This window comes from Phyllobates terribilis, unplaced genomic scaffold (genome assembly GCF_046119375.1).
Source record: "Phyllobates terribilis strain yellow unplaced genomic scaffold, ASM4611937v1 Scaffold_1__5_contigs__length_1240528914, whole genome shotgun sequence".
In the NCBI taxonomy this organism is placed as follows: Eukaryota; Metazoa; Chordata; class Amphibia; order Anura; family Dendrobatidae; genus Phyllobates; species Phyllobates terribilis.
The window spans coordinates 857,065,777-857,078,243 of record NW_027362761.1 but is presented as its reverse complement, the minus strand read 5'-3'; the positions used below and the strand labels follow the sequence as shown (position 1 = coordinate 857,078,243).

The following is a 12,467-nucleotide window of genomic DNA, read 5'->3' as shown; positions in this document are numbered from 1 at the left end:
ATCATGGCCTATTCTCTTGGCAGACCCCACATTATCTAAGTACCTTCCGGACAAACCACAAATTACTTTTCGGAGATCAAAAAATCTACATGATCAATTAGTTACAAGTCATTATCAATCTACGCCCCCTAAGACATTTTTGGATAGCAACCCTCAGATAGGGGGCTGCTCACCATGTGGGCGATGTGTGGCATGTCCCAATATTGAACGATTTAACACTTTTGCGGATTCAAAGGGACTCAAATCATATAAAATTAATAAAAAAATTTCTTGTACAACTAAGGCCGTTATATATTATGCCACCTGCCCATGCCCTAAAATTTATGTTGGGATGACAACTCGACAATTAAAAAAGTGCGGGTAGGAGAACATATCTTGGGTATTATGGCTGCTAGAGATGAGAAAGATGTATCAATTCTGAAGACAATTCCTAGACACTTTAAAATCCATCACGATTGTGATAGTACGAAATTTATGGTCCGTGGTATTGACTCCATTTCTCCCACTATTCGAGGAGGTAATATTAGTCGCAATCTTGCTCAGCGGGAAATGAAATGGATTTGGACCCTAAATACGGTTCATCCTTTTGGTCTCAATGAATACAATAGTTTTATCCCGTTTCTCTGACCATCTATGTGATATCAGGTCTGTTTTTATCATTTATTTTTTAACATTTTTAACAATTTATACTTATTAGTGTATGTTCTGATTATTATCGGGTGTTGTGGTATTCATTTATAGTTACAACTAGCTCTGGGTTCTAACTGATGACTATATATTTGTATCTTTTCAGTTTTGTTTTTTGTGGTCCGATTACGCGGGGGATACGACTGTGTGGTGTGTCACGTCTCTATATATCTGGTGAACATTGAATGGACTTACATCGATCGTTGTACATCAACATATGATCTTCATAGATTTTCACATACCGACTCCTGTCGTTTGGGGTCCAAGAATGTGGTGGATACTATCATGTGGAGTGTCATGTCTTCATATGTTTTGTAGATATGAATTGGATTTATACGATGGATTTATGTGGACTCAATGTATGAATATATTATTTTGAGGGTTTTTCAATGTACTAATATATGGCGTATGTATAATATTATTTTTTGCTGCACGTATATGTATATGTGCCCATGCACTTTATATATATATATATATATATATATATATATATATATATATAGTTTTACACATATCCACGTTCATGCTTATATGAACACATTTAGTCATACACATATTCACATCATCATTCTTTGTCACTTTATGCATTTAGTCATTTTTGCACATTTTCTTCATTTTTTTATTATTATCTATTATTCATTATTTTTTATTCACATTTATTTATGAATATTTACATTTTTCATGGTATTTTTGTAAGCACTTGCACATTTTTCCACTACTCATCACATTCGCTTTACATTTTTCACAGTCCCTACATTCTCTTTTATATTGTACCTTTCACTTTATTCATACACATTTATTATTACACTTTTTACACTATACACTGTTTATAGTCTTTTTATCCTACCATATATTATTCTCCTTTTTTTTCATTTTTTCCACACTTTATGTGTATATCATTTTATTTTTATTTTTCATCATTATTATTATTTTTGTTGTCACCATCTTATTTAATCAATTGGACTTCGTCCCTATTGGATATAATTGGCATGTCTCTCTTCCTCTTTCCTTCCCCCCTCTTTTTCGTTCTAACACTGGTAATTGATTCTTTCACACTGGAGGTGGTACGCATTGCTGCCATGTTGCCTTGGATACCCGCGGCCGCTGTGTCTCTATGTGATGTTTGCACTGGCTGGGTGCTGGTCACATGACGCAGGGGTCGCGGCTGCCCTCGGTTGCCGTGGCATCATATGCGTCATATCACGCCTCCTTTATCACCTTGGAGATGGCGGCACGCGGGCGCGCTCTGGTGTCTGTGTGGTCTCCGTGCCGGCCGCGTCTTCAATGGGGTCCTGTGGTTCCGGGTCACGTGTTCCCATGTGGTCCCATGACTGCGGGTCACATGACGTGGTTGCCGCGGAGATGTGCTGACGCCGGAGCTCGCATCGCGTCACACCACGCCCCCTTCTTGTTGATTGGTCCACAACCACACACCCGTTATACGATTGGCACCTTCTCATTGGTTCCCCGTCTGTTTTTATACTTCCTGTTTGCCTGATGTCTCCACCCCCTGACGAAGGCGCTTGCCGAAACGCGCGTCGGGGTGGACACGGTCCGGTCTGTGGGAACAATTTAGTATACTATTTGTAAGTAATTTTTACTTCTGATACATGCCAATTATGTCAATATACATGTATATCTTATATGCACATTGTCACATTTGACTTGTTTTGGCTCCAGTGCAGATGAATTTTTTGCAGTTATTGACTATTGCAGGTTTTTTCTTTCCCCTCCTTTAACATATTCATGTGCAATACATATTGTGCCATTGCACATATGCGAAGATACTGACATTGATTTATTATATATTATATATTTTGCACATAATTTAGGGGAATTTTTGAAGCACTAGCTCTTACATATACTATTTATTATTTTTATATACTGCAATACTGTGCACTTTATTTACATTAAAACTTTCCCACATAAATTTTGCACACCATCCGGATATGCGCCCCTGTTTTTTAGATGTTTTTAATCATTGTATTTGATCTGCTATACATTATTGTCACCTGTTACCAATAAATATATTATTCACTACATCTGGTATTTTGGACTTTATGGTCGGCTTCTTTTTCCTCTTGTTTCTCACGGTCTACACATGCAGGGCCGGCGTCAGCACCCGGCGTACCCGGGCAAGTGCCGGGGCCCTGGAAAATCAGAGGGGCCCACCGCCCACTCACTGTCGGGGCCCACCGCCCACTCACTGTCGGGGCCCTGGCAGCTTCCTCGGCACCTGTTCAGGGACGCAGGCGCTGCTTGATTGCCGGCACTCCCCTCAGACATGGCCGCGCGCTGTCCGGCTGTGTCTGCTAGTAATGACGCGGCAGGGTCGACGGCACTGCACCTTTAATTGTGCTTGTGTGTCGCCCCTGCTGCGTCATTACTAGCAGACACAACCGCACAGCGCGCGGCCATGTCTGGGGGGAGTGCCGGCAATCAAACACCGTCGGAGTGGAGGTCCTGCACAGATGGGCGGGAGGGGCCCGGACCCGACCGCAAGTGGGTCCCTCTGATGTTCCAGGGCCATGAAGTCTGTGACACGCCGGGGGCCCTGCACTGCCCCATACCCGAGGAGCTGCTGGACAGGACACTGGACCGGGGACAGGTGAGTGAGGCTTCCCCAATCCCCATATTAAAAATATTTGTAATGGGTCTGTGTGAGTGCATGTATGTGAATGTCAGTGTGTATGACTGTGCATATATATTTGTCTGTTTTATATATGTCTTTAAGAATTTGTATAAAAATGTGTGTATGTCTGTGTACATATCTGTGTACCATGTGTGCGTGCATATGTCTGCGTACCGTGTGTGCGTGCATGTGTCTGCGTACGTGCATATGTCTGCGTACCGTGTGTGCGTGCATATGTCTGCGTACCGTGTGTGCGTGCATATGTCTGCGTACCGTGTGTGCGTGCATATGTCTGCGTACGTGCATGTGTGCGTGCATGTGTCTGCGTACCGTGTGTGCGTGCATATGTCTGCGTACCGTGTGTGCGTGCATATGTCTGCGTACCGTGTGTGCGTGCATGTGTCTGCGTACGTGCATGTGTGCGTGCATATGTCTGTGTACCGTGTGTGCGTGCATATGTCTGCGTACCGTGTGTGCGCGTGTCTGCATATGTGAAGGATGAGGGGGCAGGCTGGGCCCGGTGTACTATATATATATATTTCTCCGCCGTACCTGTGCATCATGAATCGTGGTATGTGTTAAAAGGGCCCACTGAGACTCTTTCGCCCGGGGCCCAGAAAAACCTAGAGCCGGCCCTGTACACATGCATCAATTGTTGTCAATAGTTTTAAGTATGGGCACAACTGTGTTTGGAATAGATAGCTGTCACTATATACCTTGAGGGGAAACCTCGACACAGACCTTTGTTATGAAGACTTTTCCAAAAAGCAAGTACGCCATCCACAGGATGACGAAGACCATTGCTCTCATGTTTGTAAGTGACCCTTGAAGCTGGCACAGAGTCGGGAGAGCCGACGGCTGTCCATGCATTACAGTCCTAATCTTACGGCCATCTAACTGTGCCCTAAGAGTGCCATCTTTGGGGAGGTGTTGTCATCAGCAGCTGTGTGTGAGCTTGCAGAACTAAAAGACAGTGACCTGATTGGATGGTACCATTATGTTGACGAGTTACAACAATGAGCATAATATGGGCTATGCTTGAGTGAGCAGTTACCATATTAAAATAGCACTCAGAGCTAGTTGGGCACTGTCCATCTTCTACTACTCTCACCTACAACCTTTTCCCTTGCACTCGTTTCTTGGGGCATGTACACATGCTGGATATTTGTCATGTTTTTGATGATTTTTCTGCGCAGGTTTGTCACAAAATCTAAAAGGTTTCCTGATGCCAGAAGAGTGAATGAGAAACCTAAAGTCTCATGCACACTTTGCTTATTTGTAACTTATAGATTTTAATCTTATCCTAAGTCATATCGCACGACTCAAAGGGTTGATTGTGACATGAAGGATTGCTGCTTCCAATAGGTGGCGCTATAGAGTTCAAGTCCTCTTTTTCTCTGAAGAGGCAATTTGCATATTAAATCTACAGAATGTCAATTCTTTCAGCATTTTTGCTGCAGATTTCACCCATACTAATGATTGGGGAAAAATCTGCAACAAAAACAAGTGTAAAAACTGCATCAAAAAACGCACTTATTTTACGCTGCATTATTATTTCCAAGAGATGCAGAAATGGTGCAGAAATGTCTGCACTAAATACTTACGTGTGCACATACCCAAGTTAAGATTGCTGATGTACTTATTAGCATCAATATAATAAATAATAAAATAATACCTACAGTCCATAATCAAATATTACCAGTATATAGAGTAATGATAATACTACCATACTGATCCTTAATCAAAACCATTAGGACTGATATTACCACAATACAGTGACCATATAATGTTAAAATCAGTTCTTCACCATTAATTTGCAGACCCTATGTGTATACTGAACAGATACTCACCAGTAACTGACCGTTAATTGTATTCATTTTTCATTTGGCCCAGACAGCCATGACTACTACTTCCATCCATAACTCGACCATGCAAAATGTAACAGAGAAGTCTATGACTTACTGCATTTCCAGAACCCACACCTCTACACAAACTATGTAGTGCACTACACAGCAATAATGCCCCTCTGTGCCCATATGAAGTAATATGTTCCCTCTGTATTTCCTCAAATTAATAATTCTTCCTGTGCCTCCATTAATAATATTCATCCCTCTGCTTTCTTAGAATAATAATGACCCCGTACCGCCTTATAACAATAAAAAGCCCCCCCCCCCCCCCCCCATGATTTTCTATAATAATAATACCCTGGTATTTCCCTATAATGATTCCCCATTGTGCCTTCCTATAAATGATGGTCCCCACTTCCCCCCCAACATGCAGTATGATGTCCCCACATCCCCTTGCCCACACACACACAAACACGGTATGATGGCCCTCATACACTATGATGGTTCACCAACCCCCCACACACAGTATGATACCCCATAGCCTCCTATAAACATGTATAGCTTGTGTACCTCTAGGCTTGTCTACAGTGGGCCTTCACATGTAGTGTGATACAGTGTGCTCATTGCTGCGCCCGACGTCCACTGTGTGGCGCCAGCCTCTAACAGGACACAGGCTCGAAATAGCCTGCCGGAGTAAGTGGCAGAGCAATTAGCCAATTGTTCTCCGCTCCACTATAGCTGTTAACAGTGTGGTCATCCTGAAAACGCTGATACTTTTAAACATGCAGGCTGGGGCGGACCACTGCCTGATTGGCCCATGTGCCAGATTTGTCCTATAGCTAGTTTGGACCTGGATCCAAGTACAAGTAGATAAGAAGAGAATATTGCAAATCCAAAATAACCTATACATACATACGTACATATACATACATACATACATACATAGACCTAGATTCATACCTGGTTTTAGTTCCGTCACTTGGTCACCAACACTTTCAACCACTCCAGCACCTTCATGGCCAAGAATAACTGGAAAATGTATATTTTTCATATTGCCATGCAATGCGTGATCGTCTGTCCGACATATTGCTGAACTAACCATCTGCATAAAAATTATTTATAGATAGTGTAAGAGAATGAGAAGTCCTAATATTCTGAACAGCCATGTTAAACCTAGCAGCCATCTTGTTCAGAAGTTTGAAACCTGAGTTTTGCAGCTAATGAGATGCATGTCCTACACATGTCCTAGTCACAATGGAGTCAAAAAATGATGTCAGTGCCATTAGCAAGTATGGTTAGTATACAAAAAGGCTAATGGGAACAGCTGCAGGTCATTGTGAAAGTAAATAAGTGGTGTTATTAGGTAGTAAATAATGTTATTGTAATTGTGGTATAGAAATCAGAACAACAATATACAGTAGTTGTCAATAGGTTTAGAATTAGGAGAAAACTCATTTAGGTCAGAAGGACATAGGGATTTATGGATTTAATGGAGTTTGGTAAAAAATCCTCATGAATATTGTCATGTTGCATTATCACACGTCTTCCCTGCAGTATGATGTTATCATGTATACGCCTTTTGCCGCAATATGTAGTTCCTTTGTTTAAGCTATGCATAAAAAGGCTCTGATACTGTTGTTCGGGGCCATTCTATCGCCAGTCCATCGCCAGACTGAAGCCACACCATGGCCAGATATCCTAATGCGGTGTCGCTTATTGATAAAAGTTAATAATAGGGCTAATGAACAATTAAAAACACACTAATGGTAGTCAGACCTCACTGGGAAACATTTGCCCAGACGATTAGTCATTATTGCTCTATATAAATCATCCCAATTAACTATCACTGCTGGAATACAATTACCCAGGTAAAACCTGGCTAATGGTATCCTACAAGTGACTGGTCACTAATATTTATGCAAAGATATTTATCATCTTTAACTGTCTCTATACCAAATCTGAGTAATTGTATCCCATTTGACTGGTCAATACTCCTTATTTAATCTTTGGATCCATTACCTGGGTAATTGTATCCCAGCAGTGATAGTCATTACTGTTCTATATACACATCATCCCATAGACTAATGGTCTGGGCAAATGTATCCCAGTAATGTCTGACTACCATCAATTGCACATTAGCCCTATTATTAACTTTATTAATAAAGGTTATATTTTGGTAGTCTTTAGTTAGGGTTTATTTGACTTTGGCAATTTGTAAATAGTGATGAATTACCCTACGCTGACTTCTTGAACAATTTTCAGTGGCTTTATTACCTAGAACTGGACGTCTCTTAAAAATTGATGAAAATACAAGAAAAAAAATTTGTCCAGGAGGCTGTCAAGAGGCATATAGTGACATGAATTTCTGGCAAGTACTGGTTGTGTACTGCATGAGACAACAGTCTGCTGTATTTTTCATATGTCTGGCCTGTGATTTAGGGGTGAAAGATGGAAGCCTTTTCTTAAAAACATCAAAGCCCATTTATGGTTTGCCAAAACCTGTATCTAGTCTGCCAAATGCATGTGGGAAGATGTGTTATGGTCTGTTGAGACCATGGTTGAACATCTTGGCAATAATTCCAAAAGGTATGTTTGACGCAAAAAATACCCAAAAACTCATAGCCACAGTGAAGCATGGTGGAGGCAGCATTTTGCTTTGGGGTTGTTTTTCGGAAGCTGAAACTAGAGCTTTGGTCAAGGTGGAGGGAATTATGAACAGTTCAAGTATCAGTCAATTCTTTTGTAACCTTGGCCAGATCTGTGCCTTGCCACAATTCTGTCTCCGAGCTCCTTGGGCAGTTCCTTTGAGCTCATGATTCTCATTTGGTCTGACATGTACTGTGAGCTGTGAGGTCTTATATAGACATGTGTGTGCCTTTCCAAATCAAGTCCTATCAGTTTAATTAAACATAGCTGGAAGGAGTAGAACCATCTCAAGGAGGATCACAAGGAAATGGACAGCATGTGACTTAAATATGAGTGTCTGAGCAGAGGGTCTGAATACTTATGACCATGTGATATTTCAGTTTTTCTTTTTTAATAAATTTGCCAAAATTTCTACATTTCTGTTTTTTTTTCCAGTCAAGATGGGGTGCAGAGTGTACATTAATGAGAAAAAAAATGAACTTTTTAGAATTTACCAAATGGCTGCAATGAAACAGAGTGAAAAATGTAAAGGGGTCTGAACACTTTCGGTACCCACTGTATTTCTTAAAACACAGATATTAGTTATATCATTATACTTGCACTTAATGTATATCCTTATAGTAAAATTGCTTGTATTATAACACTAAGTGTTGGCATACCATTTTATTGTGCATATACTGTTTTTCTACGTATTTTTTTAGTAAGTAATAAAAAAGCCTTAAAACATTCTCTCTCTCATTATTCTGGCGTTTGGCAAATATTAAAAATTATGGTAATCTTAATTGACCTAAACGGGAAAGGTTTATTCTGATTTCATGTCAGATATTGAGAAAAACATGCATATGTGTCTTTTTATATAGTGTATGTAAACTTCTGATTTCAACTGTAACCTTTTGTAAGTATGCAGTATAAAGTGAAAATTCGTAATATATAGTTGGTAAATATTTTCTGTAGTTTCCCTCATCACTCCCCAGTTACTGGCTAAAAAAAAAATTGTATAGAACTTTCTGCCTAGGCCTACAGCCTGTAATTCCACTTCACTTTGCTCAATTCCAGCACTAGGAATCATAGGCGAGAGTAATGGGGGACTAATGCGAGAAGCTCAGCACTGGGGGTCACAATATGAAATGCACAAAACTATGGAGACTGCAGAGAAGGAGAGCAGCCTGAAGAGGACGTCAGCAATGTAAGATGTGAACCGTCTCCTACCCACCTGGTCTGCGGCTGGAGCACATAGGGGACAACAGTGTGATATAAAATGGTAATTATACATGTGTGTGGTGAGGTATTAGCCTTGTACTGTTGCAGTGTGTGCAATGACCCTGCAGAATTATTTTGAGTTTCTCTTCTAAGGCTGTGTGCCCACGTAGCATTTTTCAAGCGTATATGCTGCGGAATTTCCGCAGCGTAAACGCTTGAAAAACGCATGTATATCCGCACCCCATGGTCCCCAATGGGATTCCGCAAGTTCTATGCACATGCTGCGGATTTTTCCGCAGCGTTTATGCCGCGTTCAAAAATCCGCAGCATGTCATTTAATTTTGCGTTTCCGCAAGCGGAATTGCCTTTGTCCAATGCATAAAAAACGCAAGGCAATTAAGCATGTGGAAAACGCGTGATAAACGCGCGAAAAATGCGCGATAAACGCGTGCGGAATTCCGCATGCGTTTTTCCGGGAGAGGACTTGCATTTATGCAGCAGAAATTTTCTGCTTCATAAATGCAACGTGGGCACATAGCCTTAATGCCAGAATGGCATTTTAATTACAGAGCTGGTGGCAGCAACCAGAATATTCGCCCCAAGTGAAAAAAGGTCTCTATAGCTTTACTGACACTAAATATTGTTACCTTTATCCGAACTTCATTGGCTTTTGGGGGTTGCACTTCAATTTCTTCAATGGCAAGTGGCTGATGCGCACTCCAAGCAATAGCGGCCCTGCACTTTATAACCTGCAATACATTAGATGAGAACAGATATGAACAGAGCTTTTTGTATTGTATTTATACATTTAGTCTATCATATAAAAGAAAAACTATTTCCTGCTACAAAAAATCAGTTAGGGCCATATAGCTCAATAGAAATGTGATACATTGTATTATGACATCTGAACAGATCTCTACCCAAGCTGAAGCTACAGAGAGCATGGAAACTCCATACAGAGACTACATGGTTGGGTTCTACACTCTTGGGATACAGAGTGTACATTAATGAGAAGAAAAAAAATGAACTTTTTAGAATTTACCAAATGGCTGCAATGAAACAAAGAGTGAAAAATTTAAAGGGGTCTGAATACTTTCCGTACTCACTGTAAATGTTTGGCCCTGCCATTAAGCACAACTTAGTTTGAACACATTCTGTGCTGACAAGTAGTCCCTTTAAGAGCGCTGTGAAGGGTTGTGGGATCCTGTTCTGCTTGCTCATATCACATAACCCAGAAGTTTGGACCTGACTGTTTCTAGAAAGTCGGATCCTTTAGTGACACTTATCAAATATGGTGGTAAGTGTTATTTAAAAATAAATAAAAATCACCACTCTGTCTGCTCAATATTTTCTTAAAAAGAGCAGTTACAGATTGGTGCAGATACTCTTTAAGAGGTTTTACGTGAACACAGACAATTAGATCTTTAAAAACTCTATTAAAATGAAAACTCTTTTGAATTTACATTCAGTCAGAATTTTGCTTTATTTCTGAGCCGTCACACGTTCACCTTACTTCCTGTTACAGTCTGTTCAAGTACAGAGGTATCCTGCTTGTGCTTTAAACTCTGACATGAGGTGTAACAATACGTCCCCATGCACTGGGCCTTAATGGCCAGGTAAATATTATTACGCCTAGGCGATCAATGCCGGGTGTCAGCTGATTCTGACAGCTGACACCCGGCACTCTGTGCCAGGAGAGGTTCCACACATTAACCCCCGAAATGCTGCTCCGACTCACCAGACATCAGCAAGTTAGAGCATGTGCAATGCGTGATCTATCTAACTTGTGTCAGTGCAGCACTGACAGTCCGCATAGCATAGGGATGGGATGCGTTGGGATAGATATTGGATTATCATTCAGGATAAGTACTTTATAGATACTATCAATTTATTGTCTCTCTATTTGGGCTATTACTTTCCTATATGTTCCTGTGTCTCTGTATGGCAGCTCTGATTGATCCAGTAAAAAATCTGGCATCAACACCCTGTTATATATGAATTTTCTTGGGCGTGTTATAATATTTTTTCTGAGGTGAACTATCGACTTTTAAGTGATTATTAATAATCCTTGACATTTTTGGGAGTGAGGGATCCTCACTCCAGACTTCAGGATATATCTAATGTGTGCATCTCTATTTGTTGGCCTTTGGGCAAATGTAATAGATCCTTTTTTGTATACTAAGCCGATGTGCAATCCCCCTATATAGGGGCTGCCTCAGCTTTTGATCTAACCTCGACTCAGGGGCCAAGGGATTCATTTCTAGTGTCTTCCTGATTATTTTTGGAAGGATTTCTCTTGATCCCTGCCCATGCAATATACACTGTGTTCCAAATTATTATGCAAATAATATTTTCTCAGATTTTCCCAAATTACCTATATGAATTGCAGTCATTGTAATTTTCCAGTCAAATAACTATTAGAGTAAGGAGCTTCTGAACTCTCTCGTCCATTGAATTTGTCAATACTCCACCAATACGGCCAGCGCTGATGATGCCATCATCAGCTTTATTATACCACTTATATGCATGGTGGAAAAAAAACAATTCAGGCGATAATGAATAAGGTGATGGCACAAGAGAAGAGAATCAGGAAATCAGGGCCAATTCACACCGTTATCAGGCCTGTCATCCACACATGGCTCAGAGGGTGGGTTACTGTCCCAACAATGGCCAGGTACCCAACTGTACAGTCAGGGTACAGTTTGGGAGGATGAGGATGAAAACCATGTTCATACTCAGAGTAGCTCATGGGCATCACTGTAGCATGGCCGGGGGGATACAGAGCCTCTGGCCAGCCGGACACACATGAGCCAATACTTGCTGCTGTGCCTGCTTAACGACTGACGAATTACCCGTATTGTTACCAGTGCTGATTACTGGGTGGCCACCCTGCTGGATCCCCGCTACAAGGTCAACGTACCATCATTACTTCTGTCACTGGAGCGGGATCGCAAAATGCGTGAATACAAAAACACGCTTTTAGAGAAACTAATGATGGCTTAGTGGAACAACAAGGCAGAGGAGGAAGTAGTCATCATAGCTGGGATACTGCCAGCACCTCGGAAGGCAAGGTTGGTATGACCGAAATGTGGCAAAAACTATGAGCACACTACAATATCCGTCAACATCATCTGATACGGTCTGTATTAGCAGGAGTCAGCGTTACAACAACATTGTTGAAGACTATGTGTCAACACTTATCCACGTACTAACTGTTGGGTCTGAACGATTTACCATCTGGGTCTCCAAAATGGACACATGGCCTAAGCTTGCCCCTTATGCCTTGGAGGTGCTGCCCTGCCCTGCGGTAAGTGTACTGTCGGAACATGTGTTTAACATAGCAGGGGGTGTCATCACAGACCGGCGCATTCACCTGTCCACATCCAACGTGGGGAAGCTAACTTTCCTGAAAATTAAACAGGCGTGGATCCCACACGACTTGTCCATATCTATGG

The 12,467-nt window shown here is 41.3% G+C and overlaps 1 protein-coding gene across 3 annotated transcripts in view; it reads right to left on the bottom strand.

The window, feature by feature from the left end:
* LOC141153700 (alcohol dehydrogenase 1-like) overlaps positions 1 to 12,467 on the bottom strand; it is a 54,794-nt gene that overhangs the window by 33,210 nt on the left and 9,117 nt on the right. For all 3 annotated transcript variants that reach the window (XR_012247342.1, XM_073638770.1, XM_073638759.1), the window contains exons 2-3: positions 9,660 to 9,761; positions 6,127 to 6,268 (exon numbers count right to left, since the gene is read on the bottom strand). Coding sequence is in view for 2 of the 3 variants with exons in the window: in XM_073638770.1 (XP_073494871.1) it covers positions 6,127 to 6,268; positions 9,660 to 9,761 (244 nt within the window). In the remaining variant the exon portion in view is untranslated. The remainder of the gene's footprint in view (positions 1 to 6,126; positions 6,269 to 9,659; positions 9,762 to 12,467) is intronic.